This window comes from Typopeltis vanoorti, chromosome 14 (genome assembly GCF_054136105.1).
Source record: "Typopeltis vanoorti isolate ZY-2024b chromosome 14, IOZ_Tvanoo_1.0, whole genome shotgun sequence".
Lineage (NCBI taxonomy): Eukaryota > Metazoa > Arthropoda > Arachnida > Uropygi > Thelyphonidae > Typopeltis > Typopeltis vanoorti.
The window spans coordinates 93,871,420-93,895,065 of NC_143562.1; the positions used below are offsets into that span (position 1 = coordinate 93,871,420).

At 35.8% G+C, this 23,646-nt stretch overlaps 1 protein-coding gene across 2 annotated transcripts in view; it reads left to right on the forward strand.

Annotated features, from left to right (window-relative positions):
* LOC150099770 (dnaJ homolog subfamily C member 5B-like) overlaps nt 1-22,978 on the forward strand; it is a 99,354-nt gene extending 76,376 nt beyond the window's left edge. For both annotated transcript variants that reach the window (XM_090403417.1, XM_090403418.1), the window contains 2 exons: nt 2,219-2,270; nt 22,305-22,978. In XM_090403417.1, the coding sequence (XP_090259543.1) occupies nt 2,219-2,270; nt 22,305-22,399 (147 nt within the window). In that variant the 3' untranslated portion in view covers nt 22,400-22,978. The remainder of the gene's footprint in view (nt 1-2,218; nt 2,271-22,304) is intronic.
* The last annotated feature ends 668 nt before the right edge of the window (nt 22,979-23,646 follow it).

Consider the following 23,646-nt stretch of genomic DNA (forward strand, 5'->3'; position numbering starts at 1 on the left):
ATCTACTATTACAGCTACACCATGTCGATGTTTGTTCTCATCATTCCCAGAGTAATACATTGTCATATTATCTTGTTGACACTTTCCAGATCCTGGCCATCTTGTCTCGCAAAATCCGGATGCCCAGCCTCTTCATTTCTCTTGTGGCATTTCTTAATTTGCCAGCTTCATACAGAGTTCTGACATTCCAAGTTGCAATTTTAAAAGTGGACACCATTTTGAGCCCGGAGATTCTTCGCACCCCTGTCCCATTTAAGGGACGCCGGGAACTTGGGGCCAATTGTAAGGGTTTGCTCGCCATGGTGGTTGTTCTGGAGATAAGGTAGAGCAGTAGTTTCTCCATTTGCTTTCTGCTCCGCAGTATTACAGACGTACACAATATAATCATATTGCCATCTGCAAATCTCTGATCACAAGCTTTTCCGTCATCATTTGACTTCAACCTTGTGTCAGTACTGACAATGCTGCTTCCCAATGTCAGGGGCGGTGACCCCAGCAGGTATTTATTTAATGGCGGCACTACTCGCCATGTCACCGAGTTGTCATTGGGCTTTGTGAGGTTTTAAGTGAGACAGAGTTGCCACTTCTGCTCTCCCACGCCCTGATAGCTCAGTCGTTGTTGGTCCACAGCTGCTTATTCGCCAGATTGCTCTGCTTATATCGCAGCTAACCTCCATATCTGAAGGCTGTTCCCCGATCCGCCACCTGGGGACGCACCCGGTAGTAGTCAGCTCTGCCCCGGGCAATTTATACTGCTGTAGTTAAAATCTCTCATAACAATCATTCTTTTTGCACTTACCAATCTCAGCTGCCTAAACATCTCCTGCTCTTCACTCTGTATGCCCCACTAAATATCCTGTCTTACCCGCCTTCACCTTACACTCTCAAAATCATTGGTGCCATCGCTATTCAAATCCTCCATTCTGAAAGGACACAGCTCATCACTTACCATAAGCAGTACTCCATCTCTGCATTTGGCCTTCCTATCTTGCTGAAAAATGCTGTGTCCTGCTACTTCTATTCCTGTCAGTATATCATCGTCTGTGAACTATGTTTCAGTGATCCCAGTAGTCTTTGGACAGACCGATGCTATCAGTACCACCAATGCATCTCCTTTATTTTAGATACTCCTGACATTTGTATAAAGAACCATCTTTTTACATTTTTTTAGAGAAGTCCTCAGTACATCACCAAAAATATGAATCCAAGTATTACTTGATTATTTGCCTCTGAAATAAAAAAAAGAAGAAAAAAACTAAATATACTCAGAGTTTAGCATCTCATGCAAAATATTGTAAGCTAGTTATGTGTAATGTGTGATATTTGTAAGGTAAATTAATAAATTGAAAATTCATGATACCTCTTTAAGTTTCAAGTTTTATTATATTCTTCCCTACCATGGATGTTTACCTTAAGTGTTCACATAAAGGTGAACACTTAAGATGTTCACCCTTTTTCCATGTTTTGCATTTCAATACAGTTCCTTTCTATCGAGAATGGAAAGGATGGAATAAGCAATATTTTAGCATGCTGCACACATGAAGATCTGTAGATATAAAATCAAATACTGGAGATGAATGACATTTTCATGAGTGAGTTAGTTTGTTAAAGTATTTTTGCTTATATATTTATTTCATTTATAGAAATTATATACATTTTTCTTTATAAACTTTACTGAACATAAGAATGCAAATATCCAATATTTCTTTAATTTTGTTTTCATTGCTTGTATTTATAACTTTATAATGCTCATTTTTTAAAATTTTAGCATTAAAAATTAATTTTTTAATCCTAAAGTCTGACAGAATCAGCTGAAGAGCACATTCAAGAGCATACAAATAAATACAGTTAGAATTAGTAATGGCATTCCTTATCTAATGTGCCATGGGAAAAAACTCAACCCTGTCAATGATGAGAGGTGGAAATTGCTGCCTGTTGATTTCCAAGAAATGTTAGGCTAAAAAAGTGCTATCCACTTCCTTTGAGAGACAAAAAGGGATCAGAAGATTTATTTTTATTTATTTTATTAAAAAAAATGTATATATGTAATCTTGTGATAGTTGCCAATATTTCAGTATTTGATCACTATTAGCATCAGTATTAGAACTTGAAATTTAGTTAGATAAACATGAAATTTTTTCATTACATTTCATTTTTTGATATAGTATGTGCTTTTGTGCATATAAATATATATTATTTATTTATTTTTTATATTTAGAGGGATATGTTAACACTTTTCCAAGAAGTATTCTTTGGACATGAAAGATTTTGTAAGTAATATAATTTACACTGATATAATTTATTTTTAAATTTTTCATGACAACTTAAATATCAATAATGAATATGTTTTTATTATCAAAAGTGTTATTTGATATTTTTTTAACAGTGTAGATACACTATTAGAAATTTCTGCATAGAGGGAATTCCCAAGTGCCACTTAAGTTAAAATTGATTTGAACATCTTTCATATGCCTACATTAGTGTTTTGATTAATTTTTTCTTAATCCATATGGATTTATTCAGTTGACTCTCTACTTATAGCTTTGCTTATACTGTTGTCTATTTTCATATTTAATTTGCCATCTTTACTTTAATGTTCCTAAATAGCTGAAATGTAGCTGATGTTTTTACCATTCCTGAATATTTTCTTAGCATTTGGCTTTTTATTGCTGATTTTCATATCAAATTTGTTACAGCATTTATTCAGTTTATTTCATGGTTCCTGCAGACTTGTATTTATGTATGAGTATTAACATCTTAACTTTTGATATTAGACCTCAAGCCACTTTCCTTTATGATATTACCCATATACCTCATTTGCCAATTAAAAAATAATAATACTTATCGTAACTCCTAGTTTCCATCATCTTCTTCAAAGTAATCTCCTTGGACATGTATACAGCAATCCCCAGTGATGTTTTCATGATTCTGTGCATCTCAAGTGTGACTATGTTGAGCACCTTTTACAATTCTACCTGGATCTCCTCATTTGTGTTAAACAACATCCTTTCAGCAGGAATTTCATCTTGGGAAACAGGAAAAAGTTGCAGGGGGGTGAAGTGAGGTCAGGAGAATGTGGAGAATGACTGTCATGTTTTTGGAAGCCAAGAACTGTCGAGCTACAAGTGATGTGTGGGCAGGAGCATTTTCAACTGGAGAACCAATTGTTGTTCTTCCACTTGTCTGGATGTTTGTGTGCCGGCTGTCCCTTAGCTGTTTCAAAACCTCACAGTAAAACTTGCCATTGACAGTTTGACCAGATAGGAATTCCTTGTAGACAATGCCTTGGATGAAAAAAAAAAAATTACTTAACATTGTTACGAACTTAATGTGTTTTTTTCGGCTGCAGTGAATTTGGTGACTTCCACTGTGATGACTTTTTTGCCTCAGGGTCATAACCATAAACCCATGATTTATCACTGATTATGACTTTGGAGATAAAGTTGAGGTCATCTCTAGTTTGATCTTTGAGCTACCTGAAGACAGCAACACGATGTTTTTTCTGGTTGTTACTCAACAGTCTTGTCACTTATTTTGCAGGATTGCATATTGCAAAATGCATCGAATGGTGTCATATGACAGTCCTATGATTTCACAAACATCATGGATAGCTCACCTACTATTTGCAAGGATAGCCTTGTGCACTTTTGCAATGTTTTCTGGTGTTATGCTTGTTGGCAGTTGTTCAGAACGCTCATCACTGTCAACAGATGTTTGTCTGTCCTTGAAGTGTTTGTACACAAAGTTTTGCTGTGACTGTTAGCATTATCACCAAATGCTTTTTTAAGCATTCACTGAGTTTCTGCAGCAGTTTTTTTGCAATTGGAGACAGTTTGATGAAGATTCTTTGCTCCTTAAAATCTGCCATTTCATTTGGAGAAGAAAATTGCCAAACCACCAAAACATGATATTTCAAAAACGACATAACCCAAAAATGCAGCCTCTCAGCTTGTAGACTGTGGGCATATTGATTCACAAAGGATACTTCTTTCCCCTTATAATGGATGAAGGCCATACTGTAACCAATTTGCATGCACTATTCAGATTTCCTGAACTTTTGGGTAGCACCTTGTAGTTGATAAATAACAATGGAGATAGTGTGCACCCAAATCTCATACTTGATGTTACATAATCTTCCTGGACCTTCATTGCTGACTCATATGTAGACTGTGTTGATATAATGTCCTAAAGAAAGATTCTGGTAATTAGACCACATGTTTATTAAGATAAATAACAGTAAAAAACAAACCCGACAAGTTTCGTAAGTCGCTTGACTTACATCTTCAGTGGTCAAAGGTAACTAAAAGTTTAAACACAAGAAATGAGAAATTACTCAAAATAGTTCATTCTATGCAGTTGTCGCTGTCTAACTGTTCATTAAATTAAATATCCAAATGCAGATTCAGCGTAATGCTAAGTTTGAATAATGCTGGATGCTGTCACGTTCTTCACATTCATATTGTCCGACTTGGGTATATTTTGTAACAATTTTTTTCAATGTAAGACATGTTTGTTTTTTGCCAGAGTACATTATGGCTGGTGGAAGTTGTATGGTATGCTAGGCCTGATTTGCATTCTCTTCTTTTTTGCACGTCTTTTTGGTGTTCGTTCATACAAATTTCCTCTGATCTTCCCATCTGGCCTACATAGCAGTTACCACAGGAACAACAAATTTTATAAACAGTTGGTTTTTTTAAAGGATGATGTGGAGGTTTTGGGGGATGTAGAAATCTTGAAATTTTTTCGAGCAGTAGAAAAGCAACTTTGATATGTTTGTTTAGTAATTTGACCATTTTGTCTGTAACATTCTTGATGTATGGAAGCGTGATTGCATTCTTGAAATCTTGCTTTTGTGAGATGCTTGTAGGAGGTGCATGGCCTCCACAAGGGTAGGGATGACAGGGCTCATGCCTGGAGGCCCAGAATTAGGGGGGGGGGCATCTTGTTGGGTCGGCCAGTTAAGTGAAACTAACAAAAGACAAAATGAAACTTTATAAAATAAGAATGAATATGTGCTGAGAGGGACTACTAGATTTTGCAATCATTTCCAACCCATTATCCATCTTTTCAGACTTATGGTTACCCTTCTGAACTTCCCATTTGAAAGGATTTACTTTAGTTTTCGTTTTCCGTTCACTCGTCTCGCTTTCTATGCACGCCATCGTTTCAGTGCTGACACTGCTCCGATGTTACCAGCACACTACCCTACCGGTGTGTATGCTACGGATGCTGAGAGAATTTTATTTTATTCATAAAAGAGAAAGCTTTATTTGAACATTTGTAAACAGGTTGATTTCATCCAAACTTGCTAAGATGTCCGAAGGTCCTATGCATATATCCTTTACCGTCTCAATAAAATGTGCACTGTTCTTAATGAAAGATGTTGTTTTTCCTATGTGTGGTAAAATCATGAGGTGTTTTGCCAAATTCGAGGTTGGAGAGTCTCTTTCATCCACTATCGGTCTTAAAGGAATACCTATCTTGTGTATTTTTGGTACACCATATATTTTTGGGACTAATGGGTGTTTTGATTGTAGAGTTCTTTTTAGTTCTTCAGTCCAATTGGGTATCTTTTTAACTAGATCATTGGTTTTATTGTGAGCTCGCCAGGTGGAATTCGAAGGGTCTCGAATCTGTGGGCATACTATAATACCTTTAGTATGCCCACAGATTCGAGACCCTTCGACACTTCTGTGTGTGTCAACAGGAAGAGAATCCATTCCGATAATAGGGTAATCAGTCCATATTGTGGGATGAGTTGTTTATTATTACACATCGGAAAATTAACTTCTCTTTTATGATCATTGTAGTTAACAATGTTGCTTGTATAAGAGTTGGAAAATTTTACCTATAAAGCACTTGATTTCACGTGTTGACGACCAATTTGTACGTCCTTCATTTCTTTCTCCCCTTCAGCATGAATCGACTATTCTTGGCATAGTCGTGTGGGTGAACTATAGAATCTTCAAGAAGAGTTTTCATTTTTTTGTTATAATCCTCAGAGTTCAAAACTACCATTGCATTCCCTTTATCAGCCTTAATTATAACGATATTTTTGTCTAATTTTAGTTCTTTGAAGGCTGTGTATTCCGTGTATTTACCCCATATTTGAGAATTTCTGGTTGATATCATCTACTCCATCTGCTTTTCTGAATTTCAGGTTTCCTCATACCTCAAGTATTTGTTCTCCAAAATGCATTCCTCTTGAAAGAATTTAGCATTCTTTCGAGGTTCTTTTTCAGCCATCTAGAACATCTTCTATTTTTATTTTGCCTTTATCATGTCTGATTCCTTTTAAACTATTTGATTTTCCATGTCTAAGCTTTTTCAATAACCTCCAGAACATTTTGTCAACTTCTTGATATTTATTTTCTCTATTCTTACTAGTCTTCCTATGGTCGTCTGTGTTTAGCTACATTTATTCATTGCTTTGCTTTGTTACATATTTCTTCATGTTCTCTCAGAACGAATGCTGACTTATTTGCTAAGAACTTTCACGTGTCTTGTTTTTTTCAATGATGATTTCTTTAACTTGCTGAGTTAAACCACGGGGTTCTGATTTTTACTGACTTTGCTGACATCATCATCATCATGCTTCTCTGGCTGAATCAGTTACTTCTGAGTTTGCCAATGAGTCTTCAAAGTTTTGTTGTTTTTTTCAGACTCTTTCATTTTTTCTTGAATAATATTTGTTTATGTGAAGAAAACAGGAAATCCTCAAAAAGAAAATTGTAAGAATAATCAAGAGAATGAGCATAAAGCAAATAATTATTTATGGAATTTTATAAGCAGAGTTCTTCATGAAAACACTATAAAATCTTGATTCTCTGGTGTGAACATTAATAATATTGGTAATGCTGTCAGAATGCAGAAAGAGAAGTTGGGATCATTGGCTGGAACCAATAATATGAGAGGTAAGCATTGTATGCGGGAGAATGTGAAAGAGTTATTGGAAGAAGCGAAAAAAGAAGAGAGAGAGAGGGTGAAGTTTGTGAGTCTGCTGCCATGCTATGATAGAGGTGAACTGAGAAGGAGCGCAATGATAGCTAATGAATCAATACGCAGGTTGTGCAGAAGTAATGATGTATGAGGGGGGGGGGTAGCTGAAAAGTTCTGATAAACACCTAGAACAGAAATGAACCACAAGAAAGAACATATCTTAAAACCCTTTAATCCCCATGTGTCATCAAATTGTAGTAATTTGTTCTTTTTCTTTTAGGATACATAAGAAGACATGTCAAAGGTTTTGAAGAAATTCAAAGAAACAGAGGTGTGGGCCATCATCAAGTTTTTCATGCTGCAAGAAAAGTCCATAACTGAGATTCACCAAACTTTGTGTGAGACTTTAGGGGACTGTGTCCCAGCAAATCCAACAGTTGCCAGATGGGTTGCCAAGTTTAAAACTGGTCATCATGAGACAAAATGCCCCCAGTTTAGGAAGACATTCCGCAGCAATCACACCTGAAAACATCGATGCAGTGTGTATGCCATGATCCTTGATGGTAGGCGAACACCAGTCAAAAACATTGCAAAGACTCTAGGGATATCCAGGGAATATGTTATGGTCATTAGCCACCAACTTCTGGATATGCAGAGGCTCTCAGCAAAGTGGATCCCCAAATGTTTGAATACCGACCAAAAGAGAGAACATGTGCTATCATCTCAAGGGATATTGGGTCATTTTGAGAAATCAGGTGCACATTTTTTGGCTCATGTTATGATCGTTTGTGAAACATGGCTTCATCACTATGACCCGGTCAAAGAAGTTTCAAACCCAAAATCCAGCAAGGAATGCCATTATCTTTTGGGATATGGATGGTGTAATCCTTACCAGGGACCTCAAAAAAAAAAGGTGAAATTGTTACAGCAGCAGTTTATTCAACAGTTCTGAAAGAATTGAAGGAGATACTGAAGAAAAAATGCCATGGGAGACTGAGCAGAGACGTGTTGCTTTTTCAGGACGATGCACCAGCTCACACTACTCATAAAACCCAACAGACAATACACCTTTGCCATTCATTGTCTGCCTCACTCACCCTATTTGCCAGACCTGACCCCATCTGACTATTTCTTATTCCCAAATTTAAAGAAACACTTGAAAGGAACAAAATTTACCATAGATGAAGAAGTTATATCTGCAGCTGAGGACTGGTTTGTGCAACAAGGGGAAGTCTTTTTTCTCAGAGGATTGCAAATGTGATGCAGCATTGTTGTAACAAGTGTATAACACTTCATGGGGAATATGTAAAATAATGTGTAAGTTACATGGTTCTACCTCAATTCCTGCATGGCAATTATTGCAACTTTTCAGCACACCCTCGTCGAGTTAGTGGACCTATGGCCAGAGTTTGATAGATGGAAAGATTTGTGCAGTGCTGATGGACTGTACTTAAATCGATTTGGAGTTACCGATCTCGGGAGAGAGAGCCTTATTCACTGAGGGTATGGAAGCACAGTCAAGAAAACTAAAGCAATTAGGGCAGATGCAGTCGAGTGTGTGAAGGCACCCATGAAGCAAATGAGTGTGTGAATGAACGAAAAATGTGGAATCTAGTTTCTCAGGCTACAATATCAAATTGGATAGTCAATTCAAGAGGTATGGTTGGTTGGGGAGAATAAGAGGATGTTACATTTTCTGTATACTAATGCTGAAGCATCATGAATAAGAAGGAAGAGATTTTGGCATTGGTTAATGCTACCTTGCCAAAAGTTATAGGTATTAGTGAGACTTAGCTAACAGCAGATGATGTAGTTACAGGGATAGAATGTGATGGATTTAGTATTTTCAGGGAGGATAGAGTAGACAGGATGGGGGTGGGGGGGGATACTGCTGATGATAACAGATGAATTGCAGCCAATAAGAGTAGGAGTCTTGTGGGAAGTTTTCAGTATCAAGACCACATTATGTAAATAAAGAGTTCAATAAAAATAAGTAATTGGGGCAGATGCAAATGAGTGTATGTGAAGGCACCCATGAAGCAAATGAGTGTGTGAATGAATGAAAAATGCAGAATCTAGTTTCTCAGGCCACAATATCCTATTTTTTTGCTTACCAATTGCTTATTTTTATTAAACTTTTTATTTGTATCATAATGTGGTCTCAATATGGATCGCATGGAAGAAAAGAAATGGAATTTATATACTTAGTGAGATATAATTACTTCAAGCAGAATGTGATGGAGGAGACTCAGGGTATGGGAGTGTTGAATCTTCTTTTAGGGTCAGAAGACCTATCCATGACTAAGATGGCTACATTGCCTCTAATTCAAGAAAGTGATCATAAAGTATAGGTGGATTGATATAATAAAAAAATACCTCAGAAGACAGAAATATAAGATCTGATAATGTTGGAGTCTTGACAGGTAACAAGACTGATTTGGAGGAAAATTGTTGGTAGTAAGTTCTTCGTGCTGTACTATCATAATATCCTGTACCATCCCCCCTTGAGGATACATGTCAGGAATTTGATTATATGGTCTCAGTACCAAAAACTTCCCACAGAACTGCTAAACCACAATGTTTACATCAAGAGTAGGAGTCATTTGGTCAGATGACAGTTCTGTTGAGTCAACCAAGTGTGAGATAAAGGCCAAAAAGGACAAAATTGGTTGCTGCTATAAGCCAGGGGGTGCCCAGTCTGAGGTTGAGGACATGCATCAGCAGATTAGTACACTGGTGCAAGTTGAGTAATTCTTATGGAGATTTCAACTTTGGAAACATATACTAGAAGGAAGAAAGATCATATGATAGAAAGGAAATGGAATTTATACACTTACTGAGAGATAATTACTTCGAGCAGAATGTGATGGAGGGGACTTGGAGTATGGGAGTGTTGGATCTTCTTCTTATAGGATCAGAAGACCTGTCTATAACTAAGATAGCTACATTGCCTCCAATTCGAGAAAGTGATCATGTGGTTTTGGCTTAGAAGGTAGCATTCATCATTATCAATTTTCTGATATATACCCTCAAAGGGTGTTCAGGCTACTGTTGACAGCACTATATGAATAAGTTTGCATTATTAATAATCTCCTATCAACAATTTCCCTCCAATTTCCCTGCTATCTTGTCATCGAACAACTGTTTCACTAATTTTTTCTCTCCGATTCTATTTAAGTGACTATACCATTTGTTCTGCCGGCACATTATTACTATTATTATTATATGGGCACCTCCATGGAGTCTGAAGACTCATCACGGGAGACCCAATCTACCCACACAATCTATCATACCTTTCCTTGAACCCATTAAGACAAAGCACTCACAATTGATGTTGGCAACCTATTCCACTCATTCACAACTTTCCAAGCAAAAAATATAGTCCTCACATCCCTACTAACCACACCTTTATTCAACTTCCAGGGATGATCCCTTGTTCTGGTCCCTCTGGCCAAGTGCTGAAACATTTCCCCTGCATCAGTTTTATTAAACCCTTTTAAGCGACTTAAAGGCTTCTATCATGTATCCTTCTTTTTCTCCTATCAACCAACTTCTGCAATCCACACACTTCTTAGGATACAGCAGAATCTCAATGTAAATACAGCTGTGGGATTGATACACCCACATCTGGATTACTGTGCTCAAGTCTGGTCCCCTGGGTTTCTTGGAAGATGAGGAAGCAGTGGAGAGGATTCAGAGGCGAGTGACCAAGATGGTGAGTGGTCTGTGGAATGTTCCCTCAATCTATCTTCATAGGGAACATTCCACAGACCCCTCACCATCTTGGTCACTCGCCTCTGAATCCTCTCCACTGCTTCCTCATCTCCCAAGAAACCCAGGGGACCAGACTTGAGCACAGTAATCCAGTTGTGGGTGTATCAATCCCACAGCTGTATTTACATTGAGATTCTGCTGTATCCTAATCCTAAGAACCTTTAATTCATCCATCTCTGTTCCCGCATTAATGTCTGTCACATATGTTAAAACAGTAACCTCACTTGGATGATGCATCATTGCAAAGTAGTCACTCATAACTCAGCTATTTTATTTGCTTCTGTCACTTCATCACCATCATCATTTATTAAGGTTAATTTTCATAGTCATTCTTCCTCTTACTTGCCACATAACGAAAGAACTCTTTGGGATTTCCTCTGGCCTGCTTGGCTAGATTCTTCTCATAATCTGATTTTGTCTTTCTTGCTAGAGTCTTGTGCTGGTCATGAGTTTACTGGTAACCTTTCTATTTATATCCCCTCCACAGCATTTTCTTCTTCTACAGCTCATGCGTAATGATATTACTTATCTGTCTAACTCCCTATCTGATTAGCCCTCCTTACCTTAGGTTTACAATTTAATATTGCTTCCTCTAGATGACCCTTAACTATATCCCATGCACTACTAACATCTTAATCTACAGTGTTTTATGCCATGGCACAGATTTAAACTTCTTCGTAAACTTGTCATAATCACCTGCCTTGTAGTTCCACATATACCCCCCCTTCTTGACAGAATATTCTTCATGTTTTACAATCTCTCAAGTCAAGACTACATGGTCACTTTCACCAATCAGAGGTAATGTGATCACCTTGGTTATGAATAGCTTTTCTGATCCTATGACCAGATCCAATACTCTTCCATCCCTAGGCCCCTCCATCACATGCTACCTTAAGTAATTATCTCTCAGCAGGTGTATAAATTCTATTTCCTTTCTGCCATGTGATCTTTCTTTCTTCCAGTCTATATCTCCATAGTTGAAATCCCAATATAATCACTCGACCTGTACTCATTGAACTAATTTGGCAATGCATGTCTTCCGGATCATCTGTGGAGCTTCCTAACCTATTACAACAAGTAACTGTATATTTTTTGTTACTGGCCTTAATCTCACGACAGACTACTTTAAATTGAACAGTCACCCTCTTACCTATCTCCTATTCTTTTTTTGCTTCAATTCATCTGCTGTCATCAGCAGTCCTGCCCCATCCTATCTTCTCTGAAAATACTGAACCCTTCACATTCTGTCCCTGTAACTACCTCATCTGCTGTTAACCAAGTCTCACTAATGGCTATAACTTTTGGCGAGTTTGCCCTAACCAATGCCAAAATCTACTTGCTCTTGTTCCTGATATTTTTGGCGTTAGTATATAGAAACTGCAGCATCCATTTTGGCACCCACCCACCCACCTTTACTTTCTGAATTGACTAACAGATTCAATATTTTTGCTTGAGAGATTAGATTCTCCACTTGGTTATTCTCACTCACTCGCATCATGATTGCCTTCACGCAAACTCACTTGCTTCCACCCTAACTGCTTCAGTTTTCTAGAATTTGTGCTTCACATGCTCAGTGAACAAAGCTCTTTTTACACACCTAACACCAAAACCATTTAGATACAGTCCCTTGGCATTGTACAAATTCTTCTTTCCGTCAAACACAGACCGCAGATTCACAAATCCTATATCATTCCTTTTGCACAATCTATGTATAGACTCATTAGCTATCAATGGTCTCCTCCTCAGAACTAAGGAAACTTGCAATCCTGACCTTCTTGTTCTTCAGTTTTGCCTCTTCTTACAACTCCTTTACATCCTCCTTCATAGAATACGTCTTGCCTCTCAAATCATTTGTACCAACCAAGAGAATCATTTCCTTCGACTTACCTTTTTGCATCCGGATGGTGTGGCTAATATCGTGAATCTTTGCACCTGGAAAACACGATTTTGTCACACTGTCGTTAAGTACTCTCTCCTGATCATTGACTGTCCATACATATTATCCTTGTTTTTCTTGTTTGTTCGGTCAGTCTTTTTTTTTTAACCAAACATTCAAAGGAAATCTCAAAGAGTTTTTTGTTATGTGACAAGTAGGAGGAAGAATGACTATGAAAGGATTACTTTAATGAGTGCAGATGGTAAAGAGGTAATTGAGGCTGATGGAATTGTTGAGCTACTTGAGTCTTGATCATTTTGCAAGGGTATATCAACCAAGTAAAGATATTGTTATGACAAGGACTAATGTGAGAACAGTGATTATGTATTGGAAGTACTTATGATATTGCAGATACAGCTGTGGGATTGGATGGATATCAACTTGCATTTTAAGAGAATGTGTAGAGGAAGTGCCTATGCTTTTGACTAGGCTGTTTAATTTAACTCAGCTCAGGCAAAGTCCCAAGAAAGTGGAAAGAGGGCAAAATAATTCCTTTGCATAATGGAGGATCCAAGTCTGTGGTAGCAAATTTTAGACTAATCAGTATCTCAGGAGTGGTCTGGAAAGTTTGGTTCAAAAAGAGAATTCAGAAATGAATAAGAACATGAATATGATTACTAAGAATATGACCTACCCTTCACAAAGCCATATTCTATGAAGCTATGACGTCATTAAGCCATATGCCATGCTCCTCATACTCTATGAGGGGCAGCAGAGCTTTGTAAAGGGTAGGTCATGCCTTAGTAATCTGTTAATTTTTAATAATAGGGTGACAGCTGAGTTGTAGGGAATGACTACATGATGATACCGCTGGATTTTGCAAAGGCATTTGACAGGATACCACACAGAACTCTGTTATGCAAACTGCAACAAATGGGGGATGGATATGAAACTGGTGATATGGATAAAAGGATGGCTGATGGACAGATATAAAAAAAAATAGTATATGGAGGAGCAGAATCCAGGAGAAAGCAGGTGGCCAGTGATGTGCACTAGGGCTCTGTGCTTGGACTACTGCTGTTTCATTTGTACATAAATGATATAAGAAATAATTTGAAGGGAGATGTTCAGTTGTTTGCTGATGATGCAAAGTTGGGAAGGGTAATAGTTAATCAAGGTGATGTAGAGAGCTTGCAGGATGATTTAAATAGGCTGACAGTATGGGCTTGTTTAAATTGACATCATAATGGATGTCAATTTAATGTGGAAAAGTGTACAGTTATGTATTTTAGAATACAAAGATTACAAGCTTTGTACCACATTGAGGGAACTGAACTCCAGGAAATTGATAAGCTAGGGATTTGGAGATAGTAGTAGTAGATAGAGAGTTGAAGTCTAGAGGGCACATTGCTAAAGTAGCTAAAGCATAGCTCACAGGATTACTTAGTTTTTGAAAAACACACTACAAGCAGAGATAAGAGAGTTATCCTTCCTCTTTATAATGCCTTTATATAACCATATCGGGATTACTGTGCTCAGGTCTGGTCACCAGAGTTTCTTGGGGATGAGGAAGTAATGGAAAGGATCCAGAGGCGTGTGACTAAGATGGTGAGTGGTCTGTAGAATGCTCTCTATGAGGATAGATTGAGGGTTGGATGGAAAAAATTGTTTGATAGGCACAAAAGTGGAGAGGGCATACTTAAATAGAAACATTATTACTTAGTTTTTGAAAAACACACTACAAGCAGAGATAAGAGAGTTATCCTTCCTCTTTATAATGCCTTTATATAACCATATCGGGATTACTGTGCTCAGGTCTGGTCACCAGAGTTTCTTGGGGATGAGGAAGTAATGGAAAGGATCCAGAGGCGTGTGACTAAGATGGTGAGTGGTCTGTAGAATGCTCTCTATGAGGATAGATTGAAGGTTGGATGGAAAAAATTGTTTGATAGGCACAAAAGTGGAGAGGGCATACTTAAATAGAAACATTTAAGTATACTTAAATGTTTCTATTATATCCTAGTATGTACCCAGTACATACTGAAAGGATTTTTTAGGACCGATAACGAGGGAATGTTTTCAGCACTTGGCTAGAGGGAGCAGAACAAGAGGTCGCCCCTGTTGATAAATATTGTGTTGATAGTTTGGGTGTCCCCCATGATCAGTCTTAGGACTCCATGGAGGTGCCTGTGCAATAATAATAATAATATTTGAGTCTGCGATTCATCCTAACAAGCTGCTAGTTCTTTTTTTAAAACTTCTTTATTCAGTTTTCTTTCCAGTAAAATTTCCTATTTTGCTAATAATTATTTTGCTGAAAACTTAATGTTGATTACTTCCTATTTCATATTCTCTGCATATTGTTGTATCTCTCCATGTAAATCTGTGGACATTGTTTTGTTGGAGCATGGTATTAGTGATGACTATGCCCATATCCTAAACAGAAGTCCTGTAAGTATTTATTATTAACTTTGCTTTTTTCTCCAGATTTTTCCAAAACATTTCTGTTTGCTTGGTATTAATTTTCTACTTTGTCGTGTATATCTCCAACTAAGACAAACTTTTCCTTTTATGTCAGCTGCTTTCTGTAATGACTCAAAAAATTCATCCACTTCTTCCAGTAGAACCTTTTGTGAAACTGTAGGCACAGATAAATCTCATTGTCAAATTCCCCATTAGAATAGTGGTGTGCACTAGGGCTCTGTGCTTGGACTACTTCTGTTTCATTTGTACATAAATGATACAGGAAATAATTTGAAGGGAGATGTTCAGAAATATTGCCTGTTATTCAAAAATATTATTTTCATATTTAACCTTGAATATAATATGCAGTCCTATATAGGATATCTGTATTAAAATTCCAATTCAGTATTGTACTGCCTTCAGTAATTTTGCATGTGATTCAAAATCTGGAGTGGTAAATCATCTTGAAATACTAGAACACATCTTCCTGGCAATTCACATAAATTCATTAGTACTTGAAATGACTCTGTAGAGTTCTTTGCACCCAGTAATCTGGGTGCAAAGAACTCTACAGATTATTTTGTACTTGGACCAAGATGTAGAAAAGGCAGAATTCTTTCTTTCTTCATTTCAGTTAAAGAAAGAATTAACATGAAATAATAGCTCCACTGGATACAGAAGAGATTACTCAACTATCCTCACCGAATGAAGAAATTTAGGTGTACAAGTAGGAGCACACATAACCTCTTGCACTAATTGAATATGAATAAAGGTATCTGATAGTAGCTATTATTGAGATCCAGTTTTGAGAATGCTTCAGCACCATGTAAAGTGATCAATAGTTCCTCACTGTTACAAAGTGAAAAATTAATCGATTCAATTACTTTGTTTACTGCTCTTAAGTCAAACACAAATCTAAGATCTCTAGTTAAAGAAATTAAGAGTTCCATAATGACTGAGAATGCTGAATTACACCAGCCTCCAAATATTGCTGAAGAGCCTTTCAGAGTATTTGAGAGGTGTTTAGTACTGCTTTATGAAAATTGTTTTTTCTGAATTAATTATCACAGAGGGCTCTACCACATCTGTAGAAGACAATTCAAGTATATCTTCAAAAAAAGTATCTGGAATTCCTAGATGCTTTAAGTATTTAAATACAACATTCCTTTCATCATCAGAAGTGAGCAGGAAGATCTTATGCTTTGATATCCCTTAATATTTTTAGTCAACAAACCTTGTAGTCTTCCTTATTCAAAGGAAACATACTTTGACAGTTCAGTAGAGAATTTTTAACTGACTTAAAAAGTTAATCCCATGCAAAGAAATAACTCCATATGAATAATTGCAAGGGTAACCACAGAGAGCCAAAAATTCTTCACCCAAAATGATATGAAACAAACTAGAAATTGTTGAGAAGCAAGTAACTCATGCAAAACAGTAAAAGCAAAAATCAGGAAAAAATATTTCTACTGGGATTTTGTTTGGGACAGGTAATTCCTGATTAAATAAACTTTTCCATTTTATCTCATTATCCAAATATTGAATGTCATCCTTTAACTTTAAAGGATTTTAACTTCCTTTAAAAGTGTAAAAAATTGCCAAGTAATCACTGAAATAACTCATATCAAAAAATGCTTTATAAGACAGAGCTGGAATTTTGTCATCTACTATATTTAAAGGTTGTTAAAGTCTTTATAATAAGATTAAGACTATAAGGATTTTGAATTCTTCACTTCTCTTCTAGGTATATTTTGTACAACATATGAAGATTGAGAATGTTTATATGACCTGCTTAGATATTTTGAAGATTTAGGTTTTGGGTCTGCAGAATAATGTCTAGGTATGTGACCTGGTTCCCCACATCCAAAGCATTTCAGTTTTCATTCCCCCATTTGCCCCCGATTTGTTCTTTTCTCATTAACACAGTACATTTCCCTTTTTCACCAGAAGATAACTGTAATTGAAAATGCAGATAACTGTAATTAAAAGAAAGGAAAAATGTAATTTAAGTTTGGAAATTGACACGGAAATTTTTTCCTGAATCTTTGAAATAACTAACATCTTATCATGTATTCTCTTTTCCAGTTCATGTGTTAGCTTTTCACATTGCTTATCACTATTTTGCATTTGAGAGTTCATGGTATTTAGTATAAGAACATTCTCTAGATTTACAGGGATTCTTACATGGCCCAGAAGAGCTTGATTCATCATTTGCATTAACAGATCTAGCTTGTTTGGACACAAACTCTGAATCAGTGATTCTTTCAATAATCCCTTGTTTGTAAATTGATCTTTTTGATTCAGGCTTCAGTCTGTTTCTGAATTAATGGAAAAAGAGTTCTTTTCAAAAATTCACTGTCATTTTATAATCATTATTATTATCAGGAAAACTAGAATTGCATGGGTGGAACATAGTAGAGATGACCTCATGTGGGCATAGTGGCTTGAAAAATTAGAGGGTGTACACTATATTCCGGGGCCAGGTGATGTATGAGGGGAGTAATAATAGCTATAAGAATACTGGCAATGCACTGGTTTTCTGTATACAAATGCTTAGGAGCATTAGAAATAAAAGAATGAGTTTGTGGCATTGATTGACTCAGTCTCTCCAGTGATTGTTGGTATCAGTGAAACTTGATCAACTGAAGAAGATGTTCTAACAGGGATAGAAAGCGAAGGGTATAGCATATTTCAGAGGGATAGGGAAGGAAATGTGATGGTGGAGTTTTACTCGTGATAAGAGATAAAATTTTCCCTCTCAGAGTAGAGAATCACAGTGGAAATGGCAGAAAAAACTTTGAGATAGATGTTTATAAGACAAGATATTTAGTGGGATGTTGCTATAGACCAGGGAATATAGATGGTGGTGAGAAGGAAACGTTTAGGCAAATTAGTTTGGCTTCAACTATAGTGATATAAACTGGACAGAGGAGGGACTTGTCTTAGGCAGCATGTGGTGGAGGGAACATGAGGATTGAGAGTTCTGGATTTGGTCGTATGACCAAATATGACTGAGATGACATACTTGCTCCCCATTGGTGAGAGTGACCATGTAGTCTTGACTTGGAGGATGAATAGGCATGAGGAGGTATCATCACAAGTGGTTTGAGACAAAACTATAGATTTCTCTCAACCTACAGTAAAGCAGTCGGACTTGTAACTTCTTTAAATATTTTTCATCTGTAATTAATTTTCATTATAGCAAACTTGCAGGGATAGAAGGAATAGTTAGGTATAGAGGAAGTTTGCTAAAGTTTGAAAATTTCCTTTAGCATAATGCTGATACCATGGGACTTGAGTAGGATTTCTTTTTTTAAATTGTTTTATACTGAACAAGTTCTCTAACAACATTTGCTGTTGAGAGAACTGACCATATCGAAGCTCAAATCATAGAACTTCTTTATCCATTTCACCTGAAATGTGAATTAAAGACATTTAAGGAATTTAAGAATTGGTTTTAATTGATTCACAGGGTATTATGAAGGATTTTGTAATGTCTTGTGAATAAATAAAATCTTTTCCTTTCATCTTTATACTGTGGTTAGTTTGATAAGATTATATTCCAGATTAAAATCACGTGTTTTGTAATATCAGTCTCACATTTGAGACTGATATTACAAAAGATATAACACAACACTGCTATGTTTGGGCAAGTAGTTAGGAGGAAAGAAGGAATATGTTGATGTATATCTAAAACAACAGATTTCCATAGTCCATAGAGAAAAGTATGATAAGGCTGTTTCAAAGAAGATGAAAGGGGTAGATAAAATGAAAAAAGGAGATGAGAAGTTGGTACAGCAATTCCAATGCTAAACCGTGTGTTAATGTTAATTAACATTGCATATGTTTTCACATGTTTAGAAGAAAGAGGAGGAATAGTGATGAATTTAATAGAGTCTACACAGAATGCTTATGAAAAAAGGAAATGCAGAAACGAAGCATCCATGAAAAAATTACCAGAGGGCATCCCTATGTACGAGAGAGAGAGTGGGGTAATTTATTAAGCAGATTATTCTCTTCTTGATAGTGTCAGATATTCTTAGGGAGAATTTTCATACACCACTCCAAGTGTGAGAACAGCATTCTAAAGTTGGATTGGGAGTTAGGAATAGTAAGGTAAGAAGTGACTTGAACAGAAGAGGACACCAAGTGTTTTGGTGCATGAAGAGGCTATGGGTATGATGTGTTTGTACCAAGAAATGCTTGATGTGTAAATCAGTCCAAGAAGAGACTGTTCTTGTCTGGAGATCTGAATGTTATCAAAAGTAACAAAGAGCAAAATAAGTCTTATTTCTTATAAGAAATAAGACTTGTTTTTGAGAAGATTGAGGTTTCTTTATTTTACATCTTCCCCAGACACAAATTGTTGCAAGGCCTGTAGTACATTACTGTTATGTATGGGAAAAGGGTAAGAAGAAAGGAGGAATTTGTTCAAGAGCTTCATGTTATTATGGTTTGGGAAGGAAGTGGAGGAATGATAATGGCTAGTTCAGCAGAGCACTACCCATGACTGTAGAACAGAAACTGAATATCTTGGGGGGGGGGGGAGTTTTGTGTAGGTCAGCCCAAGAAGGGAAATCTGATCATACTTTGGATAGCTAAGTATGATCAGAAGTTAGGGAAAGTGGCACCTAAGATCTTGTTCACTAGAAATTAGACAAGATTGAGTTTTGGTGGCATTGAAGTTTACATGGTTGTTCCTCATCTCATTGAAGTATGATAGAGAGAGATCAGAGTTTAAGGCATTAATTACCATACATCTTGAGGCTTTTAATAATTAAGCACTACAAAATTTGGCAAATAAAATAGGGGAGCAGAATATACTCTCATCAGCAAAGCTATGGATAACAATTGAAATCAGTGAAAGTAGGTCATTTATGTATGTACTAGAGAAGTTAATGGGGAAACTACAGACCTTGGGGATATTGTGTTGTTTCTTCCAAAACCATCTGCCCACATGTGTGAGTGACCAGAAAGAAAGCCAGTGACTCAAACTGCAAAAGGTAGAGGACAGACCATAGAATGGTAATAAGCAGACCTTATTAACTACCCATCTATAAAATACAAAGCATAAAAGAATTGATATATTTCATCTATTCATATGGATGAAATATATCAACCATTTTATGCATCATATCCATTATTTCAGTATTATCTGAATGTAATTTTAATTTCAGTGGACACTTCACTTGTGTTTTGAGTGACATGCAAATGTGTCACAGTCAGTGGGTGGTTAAATGCCTTAGAAATGTTGAGAGCAACCACGTGAATTTTTCTAAATCTTTTCATGGCTTTCCATCAGCTGTGGATTGAGAATGGTGAAACCCATATTGTCACTTATTGGTTAACCTCAATGCCATTTGAGTATGCAACAAGTTTTCTGCATTCGATCATTTTGTGCTTTGATTTGGGTTTGTTTATTTTGTGATATCATGAGTGTAGTGTAGGTTGAGTACAAAGCAGGAGTTTTTTTTGACTTTAGCCATTTGAGATATGCTGAATTTTTATCTTGGACTGCTTTGGTACACCTTGAACAGAATTTAGAACAGAACCAAGACTTGGATAATAGTCAGGTATTTTTGTATGTAGATTGGGAATGAAGGCCCTTATTTCAGCAAGGATTATTTTAGTTATTTGATTGATGGTAGTGATTTGGATCAGGAAAATGGTAATAGTAATTACACTATAGAACAGAAAGAGGGATGAAAATCATGGAGATCATCTATTGGTACTATCATAGACGTGAGGTTGCAGTTGGCTAGGTGAAGACTAAACTGTAGAAAAGGAAAGGTGGACAAGGGTTATGGTTGGAGTTATCAAGAGGATATATGAATTCTGCAGTTTATTTGGAATGAGAGTTGGTTAAGAAAATTAAAGGGAAGAATGTTGGAAGAATGAACATAATCATCTTGTGTTCTTCATCTTGTGTTCTTGTTGGCTAGACAGACAACTTGGTTAGATCTTCAGAAGTTAGAGAAGGGAAGTCAGTTTGAATTCTGAATATTGAAGTTTCCTAGGAAGATGACCTAGTTAATAATACTAGATGACCTATTTAATAACACCATATAGTTAATAATACTAGAAAACTGGCTTTTAGAGATTATCAAAGAGATCAGGGTAGTTATTGGCAGAGTTGGCGTCAAAAGTAATTCTTGGTTTACTGGAGTCAGAGTTGGAGTTGGTAAAATGTACTGACTATGACTCTTAATGAATTTAAATTGTAATATAAATAATATGTTAAAATTCCTTATTTCACATATAATAATTTGATTAACCTATTTTTTTTTTCAGGATATATTTTAAGTTTTGTTCTTTGCAAATTTCAAAATAAAACATATTTTATGATAATTTATGTATTATATTAGTGAAAGCGGCACCTAATGAAAAAATTCACAATGGCAAAAAAAAGCATCAACGAAGTCCGCTGTTTTTGAACACTTTACAATAACAATAGATGCAAATTATAATGTCTGTCAATATATTATAGAAGATAATGATTAAGAAAAAGCATGTGGTGCAAAAATTAGTAGTTTTTGTGCTTCAGTGGATTCTGTGAGCAGTGGATTTTTTACATGGAGAATTGTCAGTGAATGGAACATATTACCAGAATGTTTTGTTAATGCAAGGAGTGTTAAGGATTTTACGATTCGGTATGATAAATGTGTTGTCAGTTGAATGAAACTCCCACACTGAGTCTACTGATTCCATGCAGAATGCAATAGTAATAAAATAAATGCAAAAAAAAAAAAAGTATAAAAAAAAATAATCCTTAGCTTTTCTTCCCCCCCCCTTCCCTCATACAATCTTTCATGGGAAGGAGTCATATAAAAAACAAAACTCAGCAGATCAAAAATGGGGATGGCAAATTTGTGGTTTAGTAATCTTTGGCACAGGATATCACATCTGACGAATGCCCTTTGTCAGAAGGAAATTATACAGAATGTAGTTTGTACATTTTTAGTTGCACAGTAGTTATTGAGGTTACCAGTTCAGGTTTAATGAGAGAAAATACAAATCGTGTTTTGATGTGTGTAAAGTGGGTGCATATTGTTTTATGGTTGAGGCTATGAATATTGTCAAAGTATTTTTTTTATTATTATTATTATTTTATTTTTGTATAATTTACAGTTTCTTTCTTTCTTTCTTTTTCTTTTTTTGTGTGTAATTCATGTTATAATTTTTGATATTTATTTATTTTGGTGTGTTGTGAGAATAATTTTTTTTATTTCTATTTATTATTATTTTTTTGTAGGCAATTATTTCTTAATTGCTGTATCACTGTTATTTTTGATGATGTCTTTTGTGATTGGTGCTATCAGAAACTTAAAGAGCAGGAGTATGCATTGATGCATTGGGTTTGAAAGCCTTATGAACATATCTCATGTAGGGAGTGCTCAGTCTCCTGTTCATTCATATCCTTATAAAGCATCTTGCATACTGCTATATTTGGACTCTGTCTTCTCATGTGCAGTCATGAGGATTACAACTATTAAATGAGAAGATAACATGGGAAGATAAAGCTGTGAAATCTTGCTGCATTGCTCTAATCTGAGTAAATCAGAGTACTATATTTGTTGGGAAATTTCATAGTTTTTTTTTTTAACTTGTATAAAAATTCATTAGAGCTTTAGAGAAGATTGGCTATACTTCACATGTGACTAAAATGTTCTCATTGTTGATTCATCATATTACTGTATTTTCTTTAATTATTTGAATTCAAACTGAAATGCCCTTGCTATTTGGATGAAAAGTTTATGCAGTTTAATTTTTAACCTAAATAGTCCATTTTATTAATTTGTATTTAAATATGAGATTTGTTGTATTTGAATTTTCCTTTGTTTATTCTCTATTGAAGATGGTTTATGATACACAAATCAAAATATCTGTAATTTAGCAGTATAATATTAATAAAATATCTTAACTGTGGTTTTGTGTGTTTTTTTATTGAAATAGATTTCCCATATTTGTCCCTCTGTCAAAATTATAATTGCTCACTAGAATATTATAGCCACGAAGACCAACAAACATAACAAGTTATATTTACAACATGGTAAGCTGTTGGCTCAGATTTCTTTTGTAAAAAATGCCACAATTCCTACTTCTGCTAGGATTAAAGAAACTATAAATCTCCAGCAGTACATAATATTCATTTTAAAGATATCATTCTTTGTAAATGACTTAGTATATCATAAAAGAATTTTCTCATATAATTATTGAAATTTTAGAATCTGAACTTTCAAGTATTCTAGAACTTGAATTATTAAATCGTAGTTATACACATCAAAAAATTCCAGCAATACTGTCTGTGAAGCTTCATCTTAGCAAGAAATTTGAAAATGTGCTGAAACCACTTCCTAGCTCAGCCAAACTTCCTTATGATAAATGGACTGTTGATCTTTCTTATCTGCCATTCATATAAAATGAATATGTTTTAGTCTGAGGCCATAAATTTGCCATTGTCCCAAAATTCTATCTATACCTCAAGTTTGTACCAGTATTGACTGTAACATTATAGCTGTTAATTGTGTGTATGCTCTTATAGCATGTCTACCTGATTGTGGAATGAAAAACTCAAGTTTCTTGGAGGAAAATCC